At 36.7% G+C, this 21,005-nt stretch overlaps 1 protein-coding gene across 5 annotated transcripts in view; it reads left to right on the plus strand.

The window, feature by feature from the left end:
- Positions 1–21,005, plus strand: part of RFX3 (regulatory factor X3) — a 340,737-nt gene that overhangs the window by 273,597 nt on the left and 46,135 nt on the right. For all 5 annotated transcript variants that reach the window (XM_062208334.1, XM_062208338.1, XM_062208333.1 and 2 more), the window contains 4 exons: positions 11,552–11,673; positions 13,249–13,361; positions 18,140–18,255; positions 18,733–18,887. In XM_062208334.1, coding sequence (XP_062064318.1) covers positions 11,552–11,673; positions 13,249–13,361; positions 18,140–18,255; positions 18,733–18,887 — 506 coding nt within the window. The remainder of the gene's footprint in view (positions 1–11,551; positions 11,674–13,248; positions 13,362–18,139; positions 18,256–18,732; positions 18,888–21,005) is intronic.

Genomic DNA, 21,005 nt, shown 5'->3' on the forward strand with positions numbered 1-21,005 from the left:
TTCCAGTGTATGTGTTCCAGACTGAAGACTCACTTCAAGACTGGCTATTTTATAAAGGTATCTCTAGGGTTTTAGGTTTTTTTAATTTAAAGATACTCAGTTTTTTCTTTATAATTGCTGATCCTTATTTTTTGATGTATAGCCAGTGAAACATATTAAGACTAGGACCTTGTATGGTAGGAGACAAAGTTTGTATGAGTGGTAATAAACTGCTAGTATCTTGGGTTATGATTATTTTTCCATTTGTTGTAGCAACAGTAAAATAGCTATTACTTTCTGGTGTGAACTGTGCACTCATTTGTAGCAGTACCACACAAGGGAGATGATGCTGCTATCAAGAAAAAGAAAACATTTTTATTAGGAATAGCTATGTAGTCAGGCTTAATTATGAAGGGAAATTTGATAAATTGGACCTACCACAGCTGAGGCCTACTTCTTCCTGTGATTTAACCCCTAAGGAACTCTAGCAAGTTTTCATTGAAATGTCAGCTTTCAGGGGACTATGCTTTATAAAAAAAAAAAAAACAAACAAACAAAGAAGCAAACAGAAAAAAAAATTCTGAGTTAGGTAAATACACCCTTTTGCTTTCTGTGATCTCCTATGAGATTCTGGAGCTGTAAAGGTTGATGACTCATGAAAACCTCTGCAGTCTCTATATAGCAGTGGTAATTGCTTTAGAAACAGATACAAGGCAGGGCTGGCGCTGTGGTGTAGCAGGTAAAGTCGTTGCATGTAATGCCGCCATCCCATATGGGCACCGGTTCGAGATCCACTTCGGCCATCTGGGGAGTGAACCAATGGATGGGAGACCTCTCTTTCTCTCTGCCTCTCCTTCTTTCTGCATGTAACTGTGACTTTTAAGTAAAAAATAAATAAATCTAAAAAAAAAAAAAAAAAAAACAGATACAAGGGCCCAGCGCTGCAGCGTAGTAGGCTAACTCTCTGCCTGTGGTGCCAGCATCCCAGATGGGCACCAGTTTGTGTCCTGGCTGCTCCTCTTCTGATCCACCTCTATTAATGGCCTGGGAAAGCAGTGGAAGATGGCCTGAGTGCTTCGACCCCTGCACCCATGTGGGAGACCTGGAAGAAGCTCCTGCCTCCTGGTTTCATGTCGGCCCAGCTCCAGCTGTTGCAGCCATTTGGGAAGTGAACCAGTGGATGGAAGACTCTCTCACTCTCTGTCACTACCTCCGTCTTTAACTCTACCTCTCAAATAAGTAAATACATTTTTTAAAAAAACAGAAACATATAATATGGGTACATTTTAGAAATGACAAACTTCTTTGCAATATTAATAAAGTCTCCTTACATTATTTTCTTGGAGAGTTTACTTTCATTTTTAAATTTTTTTAAATTTATTTATTTGAAAGGCAGAGAGGTACAGAAATCTTCCATTCACTGGTTCACTCCCCAAATGCTCAATCCGGGTGTCCTACGTGGGTGGCAGAAACCCAACTAACTGCTTGGGCCAACATCTGCTGCCTACCAGGGTGTTCATTAGTAGGAATCTGTATTGGAGTGTGGGTGTTCGAAGTATTGTCTTAACTACTGCACCAGATGCCTGCCACAAGTTTGCAAATTTGCTTTATTAAGAAATAGGAATCACAGAGAAAGAGGGAGAGACAGAGAAATATAGCTTCCACCTGCTGGTTCATTACCCCAATGGCTGCAGCAGCTGAGGCTAGGCCAAACTGAAACCAGGAGCCTAGTACTCCATCTGGGTCCCCCACATGGGTGGCAGGGACCCAAGTACTTGGGCCTTCTTCCCGTTTCCCAAGCCTGTTAGCAGGGTGCTGGATTGGAAGTAGAGCAGCTGGGACTCAAACTGCCGCTCACATAGGATGGTATCACAGGTGGCAGTTTAACCTTCTGTGTCACAATGCCAGCCACAATTTGTTGATTTTTAAATAGTGATACAACTTTTTGCTTATGGATGGTGCTCTTGAAGTGGTGCGTTGTTAAGTGGTTAGCATCTTCCTTACTATTAGTCAAGCAGCAAGAGGGTTGTGTTTCTCTGGGGCAGTCTTTCCACTGACTGCACTGATAAGCCTAACCTGAAGCCAGTTGCCACATCAGGACAAACCACTTGGATTAGGAGAGAAACTTTCTTTCCATAAGTACAAATATAAGGATCCTGGTCAGGTGCTAAAAATGATGGAAAAAGAACTCAATATGTCATTTATTTTATGCTTCAAAAATTAGAAGATGATTTCAGAACTCAAATGATTCTACTTGAATATACACAAAGAAGAGACTGTTATTCTGTTGAAATGCAAGTAACCTGTGAAGGACTTAAAAGATTTTATTTCAGGATTATTGGATTGTTTAAATACCTCAAAGTTTGTATTATGCCACCTCTGTGTGTGCATGTTCCATAGTGTAACTTTACATGTTTTACCATTTCTCACAGTGAAAAAAATTCAAGAATAGGCACTAATTATTTTGTCAATTGAATTTAAGCTTTAGTGGTCATTGTATAAATATGTGTGATAAATTTGGACTTATATTAGTTGCAGGATCTATAGTGATTATTGTTTTATATAGATTTGCAATTTCTTATGTTCCTTTGTGTAAGGTTTTTTATTTGAAAATATGACAAGGCAGTAAAGGAAATTTCCACTTATCTACAAATTAGATTCCCGGTAACATTACCATATGGAGCATAGCTATGAGTCTAGAAATAAATGGAAATGGCTTCTAATGGAAAAGCACCTATCAGAGAACCTGTCATTTCACTTAATTGAAAAGATGAAGCCATCCAAAGCCATTTACCTACAATAAAGGAGCAGATTAGCCCTCACTTGATTCTGAGGCAATCATGGGCTATGACAGCTGGCAACAGGAAATATAAGTAGACAGACACAGTCTTTTCTTTATTTCTAGGTTATTCAGTACAGCAATGAATGGCTATCCCATTGAGGGACAGCCAGACCTGTGCCTACAAGCCTGTGGGTGCTGAGTGTCACTCTCATGGCTGGACTGTAGTCTAACACAGTGTTATAACTGTTTCACAGGCTGATGGCATTATGGTCAGTCAAAAAGAGGTCAAATAGCCTGGGTAAGAAAGCTGGAGAAGTTATAATTATTTTATTGGTTTTTTGTTTGTTTGTTTTGGGTGTCTACTTTTGAACATATTTCATATTGAAGGAATATTTGTACTTAAATGAAGTAATATTCTCTTTTCAAGGAAATTTCACATATGGACTAATATGCTTAACCCTATTTTAAACCACAAATCAGTTATTAAAGAGCAAATGGGAGATCAGTAGTTTACAGCTTGACAAATTAATTAAAAATGTTTGCTACAACTTATTTTTAATATTTAAAATAAGTACATGGAAAGTGTTGGCACATATATTTTAGTTGTTCTTCCAAATCCCAGTAGCAAAAGTAATGGAATAGAGCCAGATGTTTTTGACAGTGTGCTTGGCTGTGTTTGGTCCCAGTAGCCATTCTGAAAATATTAAACTGCATTTATTATTTCTGAAATAAATACTGATACATATCAGCTGTCAATTACGTACAGAATATGTCATGTCATGTCTTGCAGAAATATCACAGGATCATAGAATGTGAAAGCCAGAAGGACACTTAGGACTTATCTTCCATCTTCTTTTTAAAAAATCTTTTTGAAAATTCATTTTCATTTTGTTTGAAATGCAGAAAGACAGAGACAGACAGATCTTCAATCTACTTACTAGTGCCACCCAAATGCCAGCATCAACCAGAAGTGGGCCAGGCCATAACCAGGACCCTGGAACTCAACCTGGGTCTCCCACTTCAGTGGCAGGACCCAAATACTTGAGCCATCACTTGCTGCCTACCAGGAGAAAACTGAAGCTAACTTATGCACAATCATGTATCACCCATTTTTGTCTTTAGTCTAAAATTCTATCCTCAGAGACAATAACATTTTTGCAAACGAAATAAAGGGAAAAATTACATTTTAATGAGTATGTTTCAATTAAATGGAGGAATGTTCCATTTTCTGCCTATTTGCATGATCTCCTCACAGGAACTAGATTCTGTGAAAGAATCTTTGTGGGCATCAAGGGAAGGGAAAGGAGGGTCAGAATAGGAAGGCTATTTTTGTTTTATGGTAGGCAAACCTGAAAATATGTATGTTCATAAGTAGCAAGGCATGAACTCTAAGAACCTTTGTTATTAGAAGACCTTTCTTAATAAAGAGTTCACAAGCTAGTGAAAGAATCCCGAGTTCAGAATTGGAAAATAGGAATTTGAGCACAGCCTGCTTTAGTACTTGCGCAGAGTCTGTGCCTTGACCTCATTGAGCCTCAGCCTTTTCATCTGCAAAATGGAAATTATTAGTTGACTATTTCCCAAATTGTTTTCAAGTTTAAATGGAAAACATGTGTAAAAGGCTTTGATTTTGTTTTTTAAGGACAAGCAAGGTCTCTCATGAAGTACCTTACAAGTGTGTGTCTGTGTGTGTGTGTTTAATTTGTTCTCAGTTTATTAGAAAGACAGAGAGACATAGAATGACAGAGATCTTCCATCTGCTGCTTTATCCCCCAAATTTCTACAACAGCTCTGGCTGGGCCATGCCAAAATCAGGAGGCCAGAACTTTACCTGTGTCTCCCTTGTGGTTGGGAGGGACCCAAGTACTTGAGCTGTCATCCACTGCCTCCCAGGGGCACATTAGCAAGAAGCTACATCAGAAGTTGAGCAACTGGAACTTAAACAAGGCACTTCCATGTTAAATGTGGACATCCCAAGAAGCGACTTAAGAAACTATGCCAAATTCCTGACCTGAAAATATTTTTAAAATATTTATTTATTTATTATTTGAAAGGCAGAGTTACAGAGAGGCAGAGGCAGAAAGAGAGAGAGGTCTCTCATCCTCTTGTTTGCTCCACAAATGGCCACAATGTCCGAAGCTGGGCTGATCTGAAGCCAAGAGCCTGGAGCTTCTTCCAGGTCTCCCATGCAATTGCAGGCAATCTTCTGCTGCTTTCCTAGGCCATTACAGAGAGCTGGATTGGAAGTGGAGCAGCCAGGACTTGAACTGGCACCCATTTGGGATGTCGGCACTGCAGGTGGCAGCTTTACTTGCTATGCCACAGTGGCAGCCCCCCAATTTTTTTTAATAATTAGAAACATTGAAGTGTTAGATAATAATTACTATGGTTGTTATTATTAGACTGTGGACACTAGAGAAAAATCTTTAGGAATATTCTGGTGTTTTGGAGGTTTGGCTGTTTTTGCCTTCTTTGGGCTAGTGGTTTCCAACTTTGATTGTTGTTAATAGTTTTCATTCCTTTCCTAGACTGTACCTTCTCTGGGGTCATTACAGAGCCGTACATCTAGTGCTGGTGGGTCCCTCAGGTACCGCTGAGAGTAACAGGAGTCTAGTGAAAAGGTGATCAGGTGCCTGTGCACTTGGCTTTTGGAGACAAATAAGGAATCTGGGCACTGAGATCTTTAATGTTCACTATGCCATTGCACTATGCCCTGATGTAATGAACATATTTCCCTTTGAAGACATGAAGATCATAAATAATCACAGCTCACTCATGATAAAACTAGTAATGTGTGTAATGCATGGTAATGACAATTATCACTTTTCCTCCTTGTAATTATTTATTGAGCATTGCAGATTTCTTTAGCAAGCACTTTCTGAGGACACTTTAAGAAGTTAATGGAAAAATTGAATTAAAGAATAATGAGCACTTCCATGAACTTTTTGAAGACATCCTCATACATGGGTGATCTCACTTGGAAATTATTATTTACTGATAAGGAAACTGAGGCTCACTTAAAATTGTGGCATGCATGAACCTCACTATTTTTTCCTAGAAAAAGCTTCAAATGCCTTTTTTAAAAAAAATTTTTGTTGGTGTGCTAGCATCTGGTGGAACCAGATTGTCATTCTTCAACTAAAAGAAGGTAGGGAGGGATGTCCCTCTTAAATCTGTTTAATGCAGAGGGCCAACTGTACATAAAATATCATGCATATTTGTAGCAAAAATATAACAGTTCTATTTATTCAAGCAAAAATCACTTCTAAGACAAGAAATTCATGAGATCAGGGAATCATGTATGCCTCTTTCATGTTTGCATCTGCAGCACTTAGTAGAGCACAGAGCACATTGTAAGTACTGTGTAAATTTTGATCAAGTGATTCAATTTGTAGCTCTCAATTTAGCCAACACCTTCAACTTCCTCCTTTCTCAGCTGCAACTAGTATTTGAGTTTAATTTTTGTCCTTTGTTTACTCAATTTTAAGTGAGCACTAATGAAGAGATAAATATTCAGAGAGCCACCAGCAGTAAGGGGAAAAATACAGAATACTTATCAATTAACCCTGGGGGTTGATGTTTGGAAGGCATTTGAATGTATTAAATGCTGTGTGATAGTCAAAGAGTGAGTTGCTGTTCTTAAGAATGGAACTCTTCACATTCACCATTTCCTTCGGGTCCATCTGTGTTTCTATCACTTGATTCTTTTCAGGCACCAAGTCATCTAAAGACTTTCTGGGATAATTTTTCCAAAGAGGATTGTTAAGTTAGTAGCCTTCACCCTGATTTTGAACTCAACGTCTTGCTTCATTCAGGCTAATTAAATGATTGTGTAGTTTCTGGGATTACAAACATAATAATTATTCTATTTAGCTGTGCAGTTTAGATTTTGCATTTTACATGTGCATTTTTCAGCTGATTTGAAGAGCCTTATCCAAATGTTTGACTCCTTCCACTAGGTATTGTCAGTTGAATGTGAAGGTAAATATATACCATTCTTTGCCTTCCATTGGATTGTTTTAGTATCTGTGCCTGTGGGATTATTGATAGGATATTACTTTTACAGGAGAGTTACAACTGCCCAAATCCTAAATACCAGCTATGACTAACACCACAGGGTAAGATTCCTAATAATTTTCCAAGTTTTCTGTATTAGTGACAGGTTTCATGTGTACACTCAGCTATTAAAGCATTAGAGTTTCTTTCATTTCTTAATCATTAACAACTTTAGCTCTGATTGCCCATGGAGTTGCAAGCTGTTAAAATTATCATTTGCTTCTTACTAATTTTGAAACTAAAAGAACTGTTTCTTCGCTTGATGCTGTGCAGGTCTTTCCCAGAGCACACACAATTCAGGAGCACCAAGAATCTACCATAAGAAAACCTAATCTAAAATAAAAATTTGTAAAATAAGTGGAAGTTAAGGAAGGGTAATACTCTTAAATACTAAAGAGTCTAGTTTTTTAAAGGATTCAGCACGGAAGGGTTTTGTTTGCTTTTTTTTTTCCAGTGGAAAGCTTCCCTAGTTTTTATGATTTAGAGTTAATGATGCTTATTTAATGAAGAATGTAGAGAGGTAGAAAACCTCAAAGTTACGTTTCAGTGCAAAAAGGTCAGTTGAAATTCAAGCAGAGTTAAAATAATGTGGAATTTCATGTAAGTCAGTAAAATATAAAAAGCATTTTTTGAAAATTACATTGGTATCTCACCTTTTAGAAACTGTGCACCTACATTACCTGACCCATGGTAAATACTCAATAGATAAGTTGTGAATTTATTTACTGACGTTAAGAAAAATTGCTGGTATGATAAAATGAAATATGTTAGTTTGAGCATTCATCCATCCATTTCAAGATATTTATTTATAGTACTTTCTAAATTTAGTGTATTGGAAAAGGCTTATTAAAAATGAATTTTCTCTAATTTAGTCTGTATATTTTAAGGAAATAGAATTTATATCATAGTGAAGTACTCCTATGATTAGAAATTTATTAAAATAATTGGTTAAGTCTCATTCTTCAAAATATTATTGGATAGATCTAGGGTAAGCCTTGGCATTTGCATTTTTTGGAAGCCTACAAAGATAATTGTAGGTGGTAGTTAGGTTCCTAAACCATGGATCTGTTACCTAGAGTCATTTATTCCAAAAAGAATCAGCTGACACAGGTATTTGTTTAGTCTATTTTTAAATGTGAATATTCTTGACTTCCTATTAAACTGTCTTTCTTTTTCTGGAAAGACCCATACCTCTGCAGTACTGGTAGGGATAGGAGGCTTTCTTTAGGCAGAGGATCAGGAGGATGAACATTTATCCTTTCTCAGTGCAGTGTTTTTGGTTTCTGGGGATTCCTTCCAAGCACCAACCCAGTGCCAGGTACTACTACTCTATGGATATGCAATTACTAGTTACTTAAAGCAAGAAAAGGATAAGTTAGCACTACGTGGAAGCTCTCGTATATACAGACTCAGACCATCAGTTTGGTCCTTAAGCAGTATTCCTGATGCCATTCTTTGTGGCACAAACCCATTACTTTTTCCTCAGGCTTTTCTGTCAGGGGCACAAGATAACTTTCCGATTTGTAGGGGTTAATGCCAGGACAACCAAGAAGTGATACAGATGAGTCATCATTACCCGTCTTTCACCTTGCTACCCTTACTTTTATTCTTAGAATGAGAACAGTTTTCAAGTTCTGACTATACAGTATCTCCTTTTTTTTTAAATCTCTACTTTGTAGGATAGCACTGACTTGTACAATTTCTCCAGAACTTCTGAAATTTTTTATAGATTTACTAGTTCACCAATACTTTATATAAATATTTTATTACTAATTTTAAATTTACAAGACAAAATTGGGAGGTGTTAATATCAGTTCCCATAGACGCCTTCCCTCAATTCCCCATTGACATCCCTTGGTAGTGTATTTGTCAAAATTAGTGAACCATACCCAGCTTCCTCCATTTTTTTAAATCCAAGTTCCATTTATCCCTCCCTACCTCTAATAATCAACATTCTATATTCAAATTGAGGAGTTTCTTTAATTATTAATTTTAGTTCCCACAATAAGGAAGAACATGTGGCTTACTGCATTTGACATGATGTCCTCCATTTCCATCCATGACAGGATTTCATTCTCTTGTTTTATAGTTGGATAGTACTCAATTATATAGACCATGTTTTCTTTATCCATTCATCTCATGATGGATACCTTGGTTGGTTTCATATTTCGGCTGTTTGTGAACAGTGCTCCTATAAACTTGGTGGAACAGATATTTCTTTGATAAAGAGAGATCATGTCTTTTGAGTATATACCCAGCAGTGGGATTGCTAGATCATTTGGCAGGTCCATTTCTAGTGTTTTAAGAAATCTCCATATTGTTTTGTACAGTGGCTGCACTAACTTAAATTCCCACCAACAATATCTAAGAGTTTTCCTTTTTCTACATTTTTTTTTTCCTGCCTGCTGCTCTTGGTGAATTTTCTACCTCAAATATAATATAGTATACCTCTAATTAGTGCTTCCCACTCAAAATCATTATTAGTAAGCACAATAATATGTTCATGTCTGCATCTTGATTTTGATTTCTTACAGAAAATATAATATTTTCTTCCTTTAGGAATATCTATATTTGATGCTAACAGCTTTCTCCACTTGCTAAGGAAGTAGATAATTTTGCTTATGGAGTATAGGTTTGCACTTTGTGCAGGGAGACTGCGGTAGCTTCTGCCCTCTGAAGGTTTAAATTCTAAGAATATGTATCATTTTCTTCTTGGATTAAATTCCACCTGCCCTTCATATTCCTTCCTAGTAAGCACCCACAGCATTCTAGATGCTGTGTACAACAAAGGAAACACAGTAAAATGTAGCTGGGCAAAGCCTCATCATTACTTCATAATCCCATATGCAAACTTAATATGATTAAAAATCTGTGGGAAGTATTTTCATTTTTCTCTTCTCCAGGGTAAGTAATCCCAGTTCCTTTAACTGCTTTGGTTTGAAGTCCATGCATCCAAACTTCATTGACTTAAATGAAGGAACGTGGTTAAACAATTTTATGCTATGTAATTAGTGATGTAAAATTTCATAGTTGAAAACAAGGGAAGCTAAAATCAGATGAAACCTGGAATATATTGAGGAGGACAAGAAACTTTCCAAAGTGAAGTAAGGATAAAATTGTTCAACTCTGCTGGAACAGAGTACTCCCTTACACAAGAAGACAAAGCACTTGCCTCCCAAAGTTTTTGTTTCGTTCTGTAAGGTAAAACAAAATCAAATACATTTAACTTTTCTTAAATGGCACTTTTAGTACATCCCAGTACTTGCTCTTCTGTTGCCTCTTGGTATGGCCTCAACTGAAAAGTTTTTTTTCCATTAAATATAAAGAGCAGGCTTAAATTTTTGTATATCATTACAAAACAGCAACCAGTATTTCGGGGATAAATGCTGTTACTAAAATTAAAAGCATGATGAAGAGTGTTGTCCACTTTTTTTGCTTCATCATCCTCTGGCTTTATCTTTGTTTTTCTGTAGTTGTAAGGTATTATTACATAGAAATATTTGTAAATGTCATTATAAAGAACTTGCTAATAATTTTCTTGTGAGTTTCAGTTATCTGTTATAATTGATAATGTTCAAGATTGAATCGTTTTCTAAGGCAACCTGAGCATTGACCTGTGGGTTATTTTACCAGGCCTGTTCATTTCATCTCTTGTCAGAATGCAGGCATCTTTGAGAATGTCTTGTTTACATACTAGGGACATTATAATTAATAATAGCTTCAGTTAATAATACAGTTGGATTATGGTGTCAGTGTAGGAATCAATAAGTGGTTAGGATTTTATGATCTTTTATATATAGATCTAATGAGAAATAGGAAAAGAGGGAAGAAAATAGGACAAACACCATAATATCAATGATAGAATTGCTACGTAATAAGCTTATTGTAGATTTTAATCTTTTTCATGCTGCTCTGTTATTTCCCAGTTTCACAAACGATGATAAATAAGTGCAATCTGAACAAAATAAGAAGTTGTAGTTGCTGGTTACTTATTTTGCATTTGCTTGTCCTAGGAGAGTTGCCCAGACTTTTTTTCGTATGTTATTTCTCTCCCAAGAATTCCCTACTTCTTGCCCATGTGCTGAAACACATTTTCTCTATTTAGAGGTATGAGATATACATAAGTTGGTATAACTAGGATAACTAGCTATTTTGATACCTTTTTTTTTTTTTTTTCACTTTGGTAAACTAAATTAGTGGATGGATTCTTGCATGCCCAAGTATTTCACTGCAAGGTGATTCCTAGAGCTGGTGTATTTCCAGATGGGGATAATAATCGAGAGAGGCAATTACACTGAGGTTCATGGGAAGTGTTAGGAGATGTGAAAAACTATATTATAGGATTTATATGTGTTTCAGTTGTTTCTATCCTGATCCATTGGCCATTAAAACTTAACTTTCAAAATGTACATTAGAAGTGTAATTATGGGCATCTTTGCTGCTGCTGTCCCTAGAAATATACTATAATTCTTTCATTCTTTGGTAAATTTATGAATTTTCAAAAATGGGTCCCTTTTCTGTGTCTCCTTTTTTTTTCTCTTTTCCTGATTGAGAAAATTCTGCATCCTAACTTTATGAGAGTATCAAGAAAAAAAATAAAATTCTCAAACTCTCATGAGACATTAAAAAAAAAAAAACAGAAAAAAAAATTTGAATGCCTGGGGAGTTTTGGGTAGTGCAAAATAGCAAGGAATAATTTGGTTTATTTGTTTTTTCCCCATCTAATGTTTTTAGGTACAAGCCTATGCAGAAAGTGGATGGGGTTGCAGATGGTTTCACAGGAAGTGGTCAACAGACAGGCACATCTGTTGAGCAAACTGTAATTGCCCAAAGTCAACATCATCAGCAGTTTTTAGGTATGTTAAGGTGTAATGCATTTTAGTTGCCATAGGATTTTTAAGAAAATAATCATAGTCATTTCTCCAAGTGCAGTGTTATTACAGATGTTAATTACATAGAAAGGTTTTTTTTTTTTTGGGGGGGGTGCTAAAACTATTCACATCATGTGATAGTTCTAATATGGAGCATATTTTTAAAATCTTAAGTTACTTAGGCCTTTCTAATGCATATGAATTAAAGGCTCAGCTATGAAATTGTTTTCCAAGACTTATATTAATTGGCTTTTGTGAGCTAAATTGTGTTGTGTTTACTTGTATTACTAACTTCAAATGCCAAAAAGAATTCTCATTTCCTGTGTATGAAGCACTTACACACAGTCTTGGATTGGAAAAATTATATTATAAAGAAGTAATTAATTATTTTACCTAATTCACAGAATTTCCCATTTTTGTGATTTTGTAGATGGTACACACATTTCTTATGGACACAGGAAGTATAACTTGGACATTGTGCATATTTCTGCCACAGCCAAAGGGGCAAAAATGGCAGTTTAATTCAACTAGAAATTCTTTGAGCGATGAGCGTGCATAATTTCTGTAACTAGATCAACAAGAGAGAGAGAGAGAGAGAGAGAGAATTTTCTGTCAAAGAAAACTCAAGTTGAATTAGCTACTGAAGTTTAAAACATTATGGCATCATTTTCCAAACTAAAGACCTCGTGTGTATCCATGTGGATACTTAAGCTTTCAACAAAAATTTTAATTTGTTTTGTTTTTATTTCCTTTATAATCTTAAAAAACATTCTGGATTATCTAGAGAACTAGAACTAAATACTGTTGTGCACTTTCAGTTTCTACATTTATGTTTGAATTTAGGATAAGGCAGGCACCAAAGTGTAGTCCACTGATTATCCAGAGCTAATAAGAACAGAGCCTTAACTAGGTAAATTAAGCCTTCATCCCTATGCTCTGTGTGAAGGAAAGTTTCATGGTCATTTGAATGTAGAAGAGTTAAGGGAGTAGCGGCTACCAGGAAGTGATGTGTAGGCCTGTCAGACCCAGCAGATTGTGTGCCGGCAGTCAATGTCATGTTCATGGTGTAAGAGAGAATTTAGTCACTGGACAACAGAGCCATCCACATCACAGCAAATTAGTTGTTGTTAAATTTAATGTTATTTTTGTAGTGTCCTTTGTATGTATTCTGTAGCCCTTTAGGTTTATAGTTATATAAGGAGTATGAACATATTCAAGCTATATTTATTTTTATGTAGCTAAGTGATATAATAATAATAAAAGTAACTAAAATGGTATCAGCAAACTCAAGACATAAATAGGTGTCTGTGGTACCCTATTTCCAGTCGAACTGTAGTGAAAAGTTTGTTTATATACATTTCTTGAATGTATTCCCTCTATTGTTTTGTGTATTGGGGTTGCTAACTTTTGCTTGTAAAATATTAATATGAAAAGCTTTTGCTCTTTGGACCTTTTATCTCTAATTTTTTTTCTATGTAGTCTTCTTAAATTTTCTCTCATTAATCTGTAATTGGCAGTATCTGAAGTAGCTTTTTTTCTGTTATGTTGTCATGGTAACAGATGCATCTCGAGCCCTTCCAGAGTTTGGAGAAGTTGAAATCTCTTCCCTGCCAGATGGTACTACCTTTGAGGATATCAAGTCACTGCAGAGTCTTTATCGAGAGCACTGTGAGGTAAGTCTTTTCAAACATAGTATGAACACATGCTAACTTTTGCCAGTCAACTTGTTAAAACAAAACAATCAAGCTTATTCCTACAGGACAGAGGAAGTTAGCACTAACTCTTTTGAGCATTTCTATGAGCCCTAATGAATTCATTTTTCTTCTTTCTTGTCTCAAGGTGAGAAATACAGCACAGTGAGAATAAATTTTAATCTCCATTTATTAAGCCTATCCTAATATTAATCCTTTGATGAAGCAATTCTTCTAGCTATTTAGTACAGAAATACTTACATGTGAGAGATGAAAGAAGTATACAGGGGAATTGGTTGCATTATTTCTTGTAATGCAAAAGATCATAATGTCAGTGTCTAATAAAGAAATGGATAAATAAAATATGGTATAGTTTATGGATTGGATAACTATACAGCCATTAAAAGGAACAGCCAACTCTAAATTTATTGAAATAGAACAAGCTCCAGGATTTAATATAAAAGCACCAGCAAGATGCAAAATGCTGTGTGTAGCACATGGTCAGTCATTTGAGTGAAAGAAAGCATGTATGCACCTGTCTCCAGAAGGAAGAACACAGAAGTGTTAACAACAGATGCTTTTTTTTTTTTAAGATTTATTTATTTTTTTATTTGAAAGGAAGAGTTAGAGAGAAAGAGAGGGAGGAAGAGACAGAAAGAGATCTTCCATCAGGTGGTTCACTCCCCAAATGGCCACAATAGCTAGGGGTGGGCCAGATCAATGCCATCAGCCCGGCGCCTCTTCCGGTCCTCTCATGGAGATGCAGGGGCCCAAGCACTTGGACCATCTTCCACTGCTTTCTCAGGCTCAGTAGCAGGGAGCTGCATTGGAAATGGAGCAGCTGGGACTGGAACTGGCGCCTCTATGGGATGCTGACACTGCAGGCAGCAGCTTAACCTGCTGCACCACAGTGCCGTTCCAAGTCTTAATTTTTCATCAAGCACCTTTTACCCTTTTGAATTCTACATCATGAATTTGTATTTCTGTCACAGATAATTTCTAGAAATGTTTAATAAAGCACATTAGGTATTCCTTGGAAAATCATGTGAGGCTCTAGTGTTATTTCATTTTTGTTGTTAATTCAGGTTTCTTTTGATGTTTTCTCTCCCTACTCTAACTCACCTTCTTGGTATGCTACTTTGAAATTGTCTGCATCCTCTAGGAGGTAGGCTCTCTCCAAGCCAGCATGTTAATATACCTGCAGCTCACCTGGCGGAGAGGGGATAATGGATTACAATAAGAGTTTCTTAAGTGCCTCTCCTTTTGAAAGAAGATTCTATTTAGAATTTAAGTGGCTTTATTCCAGGGGTATTTGTGATCTACTTAGGAGTAAAAGCTAATCCGTTGGATTTCCTGGGCAGTCCTCCTGACTGCTGACAATGCGCTCTGCACTAAGAAGTCTCAGCTCATAGCCTTCACAGATTTTTTTCCCCACTTCAGAACTAAGAATTGCTTTAGTGAACCTGAGTGCTTGTCAAGAGTGCTAGATTATTAACAACCAAGGGCAAGTTCTTTCCTTATTAACATAGCATGTGTCAAAAGTGTTTTTCTTCAGGTCCTGCTAGTTCCTAACATTTCCTGGAGAAATGAAAGCCACTCAGTGTTCTTTTCCCTTTGACTACTGTGCTTTTCCCAATATTAGAGAATTTCTGGTTTATACTTATAGGTACAGCTAAAAAATTTCAATATATATTGTCATGATCATACTAAATAAAGATTTGTGTACAGATTCTCTATAAACAGCTTATCATTTCTGTGTGTTCAACTGAACATTGCTGTAAGCAAACCAGCCTATGCAAATATAATTTTGATTTTTTAGTTTCTCATATGTATGTGACATATAATATAGAGCATGATTATTTATATTGTTAAGTATATGTATACAGTAGGATTATTTTAAGTAACAAATGCCATTGATAAGATGGAAATACTCTAATGTACTAATTTTCAGTTATCAACATGTTCTGTATGGGGAGCTGGGGAAATGTAATCTGTGTTGGAAATGGCAGTGCATATTAAGGACCTGCTTTTGTTTTAGAGCCGCTACTGTCCATGATGTCTTTGTATGGGTCAGCGTATACAAGAAAGAATTCTAATAATATTTTCTATCAAACTTCCAAACTATTGAAATATACAGCCTGAATGACATATCCAGTCCTATAAAAAGTCATTTGCCCAAAGCTGGTTGAATATGGATTATTTTCATTTGTTTTTGCTTATATATTTAATCTGAAAATAATGGAAAGTATGTTTTATTCATTTGTAAAATTGCCTCAAATGTGGCTTATGTGAAATGTCCTTTTTTTCCCCAGATTTATTTATTTATTTGAAAGGCAGAGTTACAGAGAGGCAGAGGCAAAGAGAGATCTTCCATCCGTGGGTTCACTCCCCAAATAGCTGCAATGGCTGGAACTGGGCCAATCTTAAGCCAGGAGCCAGGAACTTCCTCTAGGTCTCCCACATGAGTGCAGGGTACCAAGGACTTGAGCCATCTTTTACTGCTTTCCCAGGCCATTGCAGATAGCTGGATGGGAAGTGGAACAGCCGGGACTTGAACTGGCACCCACGTAGGATGCCAGGCACTGCAGGTGGCAGCTTTACCTGCTATGCCAAAGCACCAGCTCCAAAAAGTCCTTTTTAAAACAGTTATTTGAGATAATTTGATTTGAAGAGATGCCAGATTTAAGATACATTGAAATTCCTTACATGCCTTATTATCTGTTTTTAGAGAAAATTAATAGACTTACTTTGCCTGTTATTTGGAATTCTTAAAATAAGTTTGTCAAAGCTATTTTACAACTAGTGCTAGTTTTGCAATACAAGGATCAAGCATAATTTTTCATGCAAGTTGCTGCTGCTTTTTTTTTTAAGGTGAGCATAATTTTCATCTGGCAGACTCAAAGGTTGAGATGTGCAGGTATTATGGAAGGTGTTAGTAGCTGCTTACCACTTTTGGAGGTGATCTCTTAGGATGGGCCTATGCCACAATTAAGAAAACGCCATAATAATTTGCCTCTTGACAAGGTTCCAGATTTGCCTGGGATGAGGGATAACTGTATGTGCCATCCTTCTATGGCTTGCAGTTTGTATTTTTATTTTGGTGATTAATCTGACCCCTTCCCTCTATTGCCCTTGTCCAATGACTTGTAACATTTCACACCCTTAAACAGACTGTTGTTTAATATTAGTAATGTTTAGAGTGTTTTTAACATTATTCACTACAAGAGTGACATTATGAAGTTTTATATATATATATATATATGTATATATATATATTTTTCTGGCCTGAAGTACTCAGATGCACTCTCCAGATAAGCCTATATTTTCTCTGTCTTATGTGGATTCAGTAGCTCTTGTTGAGGCTGGTTTACCTATCCTGTCCTCAATGCTAATGACAACAAACACATTATACTCTTTACTTCTCTCTTTTTGTTTTTTTAAAATTTGAAACAGCTAGATAGATCTCTTATCCACTGGTTTTATACAGATGCCCACAGTATCTAGGGCTGTGTCACACCAAAGCCAGGAGCCTCAGTTCAGGTCTCCCACATGGGTGGCAGGGCCCCAGTACTTAAGCCATCACCAACTGCCTCCCGGAGATGACATTAGCAGAAAGCTGGAATGAGGAATAGAGCAGGCACTCAAATGTTAGATGTGGATGTCCCAGCTGGTATCCCAATCATCATGCCAAACATGCACCCCCTTTTAAAAAATTATTTATTTCAAAGGCAGAGAAACAGTGCTTCTATCTCTTAGTACTCAAAATAATCACAGAGTCATATGTTCTTTGCGCAAGAAAGTTAGCCTTTGATTTTATGCCTGCTTTTATCTGAAAGCCAACTTACAAATTAATTGTGATGGCTGGATGAAGTTAAATATGCTCATCAGAAGTTAATAGGGAAAGTGACAGGTTTTAGTATCATCATAAAAAAAAAGTGCCCTTGATATGCCTGGAATATGGTTCTAGAAGATAAAACTAAGGAGTAAGAGTTGATGAGGCCCCCAAGGTTAGATAAGGGGATCGTCTTAAAGCTGTTCTCTAAAGGGAGTGTGCACAGGTAAGATCAATTCTGTGATTTCAAATGTAATCCCCTGTGTAACCAATGCTTGATGCCTGCCATGCCTTTTTTTCTGCCCAGAGGTGTGTCTGTCCTCTGAAGCCTGCTAACTCCATAGTTTCTATCCTAGCCTCTGCTTACCTGGGAACACCCTGCAACCAACCTGTGGTTAGAAGCCTTAGAGTTAATTCAACTGCAGCTCCATCTTCCACACATAAGCACCTTCACACCCTTCACTTCTACACTCCATGGTGGCTCACAGTCATTTAACCCAGAGAGGACTGGTAGGCATTGAATCTGTGCTCTGTGCCATTTTGGGTCTAAGAATAGGTAGAGTGGCAGCATCCACATAGACAAAACAAAGCAGTGGTTAAGGAAGAAAGAGAAAGAGAGAGGGAGAGAGAGGAAAGCAAGCATTGGAAGTGGAAGAGAAAAGCAAAGTGAGAATGGGCTATGAGACCATAGTGGGTGGACTACAAGTTATCCTGCTTCATCTTTCATTGGGGAGTGATCCCCCCCCCTTTTTTTTTTCCTTAGTGAGCCTCTATTTCCTCCTGTGTCATTTGCAAATGCATTTCACCATATTGTTAACTTATGAGCCCACAGGAGGCCTTTGCCAGGTAAAGTCTCGTCATAGCAGGCTCTCTTCACTTATCTCCATAAGTCATTGTAAGGCAGTATGAATATTATTTTGTCTTGTAGGCAATATTGGACGTTGTTGTGAATCTCCAGTTTAGCCTGATAGAAAAATTGTGGCAAACATTCTGGCGCTATTCTCCCACGACTCCAGCTGACGGCACTACCATTACTGAACCAAGGTCAGAATCAATATGCTTTTCCAATTCATTTTCATGGCTGAGTAGATGCCACAGCTAATACATTAGAGATATGTATACCAGTTGTGAACCTTACCTGATAACATTAGTGATTTGATTGATGCTTTGGCCGTTCTAGAAATAAACCACAAATTGCTCTCTTGAGGTTTCAGTGTGCGTATATTGCTCCCATTTTTATTGACGTGGGGGATTGTGGTAGAGTTATTTCATCCTCATAGAATTACTATCATACCTGCGTTTCATACCTTCAGAAAACCTTAATGTGCATAGGCAGCTATGGGGGAGTGTTTTATGTATGTAGATATATATATATAATATATTTATATCCAGCTGCTAAGGCGCCAGTGCAGTGGTGGTGTAGTTATAACCTCAGTAATATTTGATAAACTATTTTTAAAGTCCATTTTCTTTTTTATCCTCATTTGCCATCTATTCATTTGCTACATTTATTCACACCAGCAATCTGAGTGAAATAGAAAGTCGACTTCCGAAAGCAAAGCTGATAACTCTGTGCAAACATGAGTCTATCCTGAAATGGATGTGTAACTGTGACCATGGGATGTACCAGGCTTTGGTGGAGATTCTCATCCCCGACGTCCTTAGACCTATTCCTAGTAAGTTAAATGCAGACAAGTATGGATGCTTTTGTTCTCATACATTCCACTTAGGAAGTTTTGGGAGGTGACGTTGCAACCTAGAATGATTCTAATTTCATTTAGATTTGCCAAATAGGAAAACATGCAACATAGAATAGTGCATGAAAGCAGCCTAGAGCAAAACTGTAAAAGGGGAAAAAAATATCTGTTTTCCAGTCTTCTATTTTCCTTTTGATAAAAAGGTCAAGCTGTAGATTTGACAGCCTGAATAAACCAATTGCAAGAATACTCCCAGGCCAGTCAGCCATGAAAAAATTATTCTACCACGGACACAGTCCCCTGTGAAAAGCCAAAAATATTTGAAATCTTTAATTGCCATGCTTTCCCCTTACATGGTCACTTTTGATTTGAGATGGATTTATCTTGGTTTCCAGGAAAGTTGAGTACCTTTATAAAAGCATTTACTTTGTCCCTTACATAACTTTAAGGACTAGAAATGCAGTTTCCTTTAACAATAATGGTTAAATGGCATTTCAAGAGAAAAATATAGGTAACTACACAAGCATTGTACACCATGAAGCAAATGGGAATTACCTAGATAGGTTAGATTTTAACTGATGATTCTTTTTAACTACCTTGTAGCAAGCAAAGCTGTTTTCTGCAATTATTTCTGGAACTTACAGATACTGTTGGAAATAGTTGAAACTATTTTACACAAACATTTTCATAAGCACACACTAGTGACTTTTAAAGAAAAAAAATCACTCTATGCTGATATTAATGAAATGATAGCAATCTTTTGGCCTGTGAAATTGGCAACCATGTATTTCAGTACACTGTTCACAAGATGATTTGTGTCAAATTTTCTAAAAATATATAAACAAGGATTTACAAGGGGAATGTGTTACCGTTTGTAAGCTGATAGTTCCTTGTTTCTCTGAATTTGATAGAGAACAGTGAAAGATGGATCCTCTCTTATATTCCCCATGACCATGAATTAGATGCTCAGATACAATATCAGTGCACACACACATACATTTATGTAGGAATGAGTAAAAAACAGTCCAGCTGACCTTGCCTTACAATGTAAACTACTAATGTGTTGCACTCTGTGTGTACCAAGTTTCCTGACTAAGGATTGATTAAAAGTGACGTTGCCATCGAAATTTTCACTATATAAATTCTGTGCTGATTTAAGTTCCTTAGTCTGATTTTCCTTGTTTTGCTCTTGCTCCTGGTATTCTGAGTGATGATCTCCAGAGATGTTAGAAGAAGTTGCATATGGTAGCTCATTAGCCTATGACACCTTACCACCAGCGTGCAGTTTCTCTCATGAGACATAAGAAAGGATGTCAGGGAGTGCTTTCTTTTTTGAGGCAAGTTAGCATCCGTATTCATTAACCAGTTCTGATTTTGCTTCTCTAATAGCATCACCAGAAGTTAACCTGGGAACATAGCAGTTCCCTAATTTAAATCATGTATCAATTTTAGTTCACTTCAAACTGCATAATTTTCAGTACAGAGTACACTTGACCTTTGTCTTTTGTACATTTTGATTTGAAAACCAGTTTTTTCTGTCAAGTGATTTGCCTTTACTTTCAGCAGACAACTGAACAGTTTTATTTCTGTGAAATTACCAGATGCATCAATGTACCACCCAACCAAGGACATCTGGAAATTTAATTCCCATTCCACAGTGAGACTTAACAAAACAAAGCTTAAAATATGATTTAGATAGCTGTCTTCTGGTTGTATGCATCTTTAATATTAATCTTGAGCAGGTTAAGATAGGTCAGCTTTAGAACAGATTTTAAATTCCAGGCTATCCATGGATGAGCCCTTAAAAGTTGTCAGAGCTGATCTACACAATGTTGATCTCACATGAATCCCTGTAGAGAAAGAATACTTAATTGTATTTTTAAAAATCGTATTTTCCTGGCTACTAGTACTTCACTCTACCATTTTCTATCCAGATGGAATTTCTTTTTTTAGCCAAAAAAAGTCTGTACATCACACTAATTTAAAGTCAGCTTAAAGCTACTGTATTCTAAAATACATTTATCTGAGAATGAAAAAACATTAAGTGTAAAGTATTGTATAAGAACTCAACTGGTAACACGTGTACAATTACAAGTA

Source organism: Lepus europaeus, chromosome 12 (genome assembly GCF_033115175.1).
Source record: "Lepus europaeus isolate LE1 chromosome 12, mLepTim1.pri, whole genome shotgun sequence".
NCBI classification, from domain to species: Eukaryota; Metazoa; Chordata; class Mammalia; order Lagomorpha; family Leporidae; genus Lepus; species Lepus europaeus.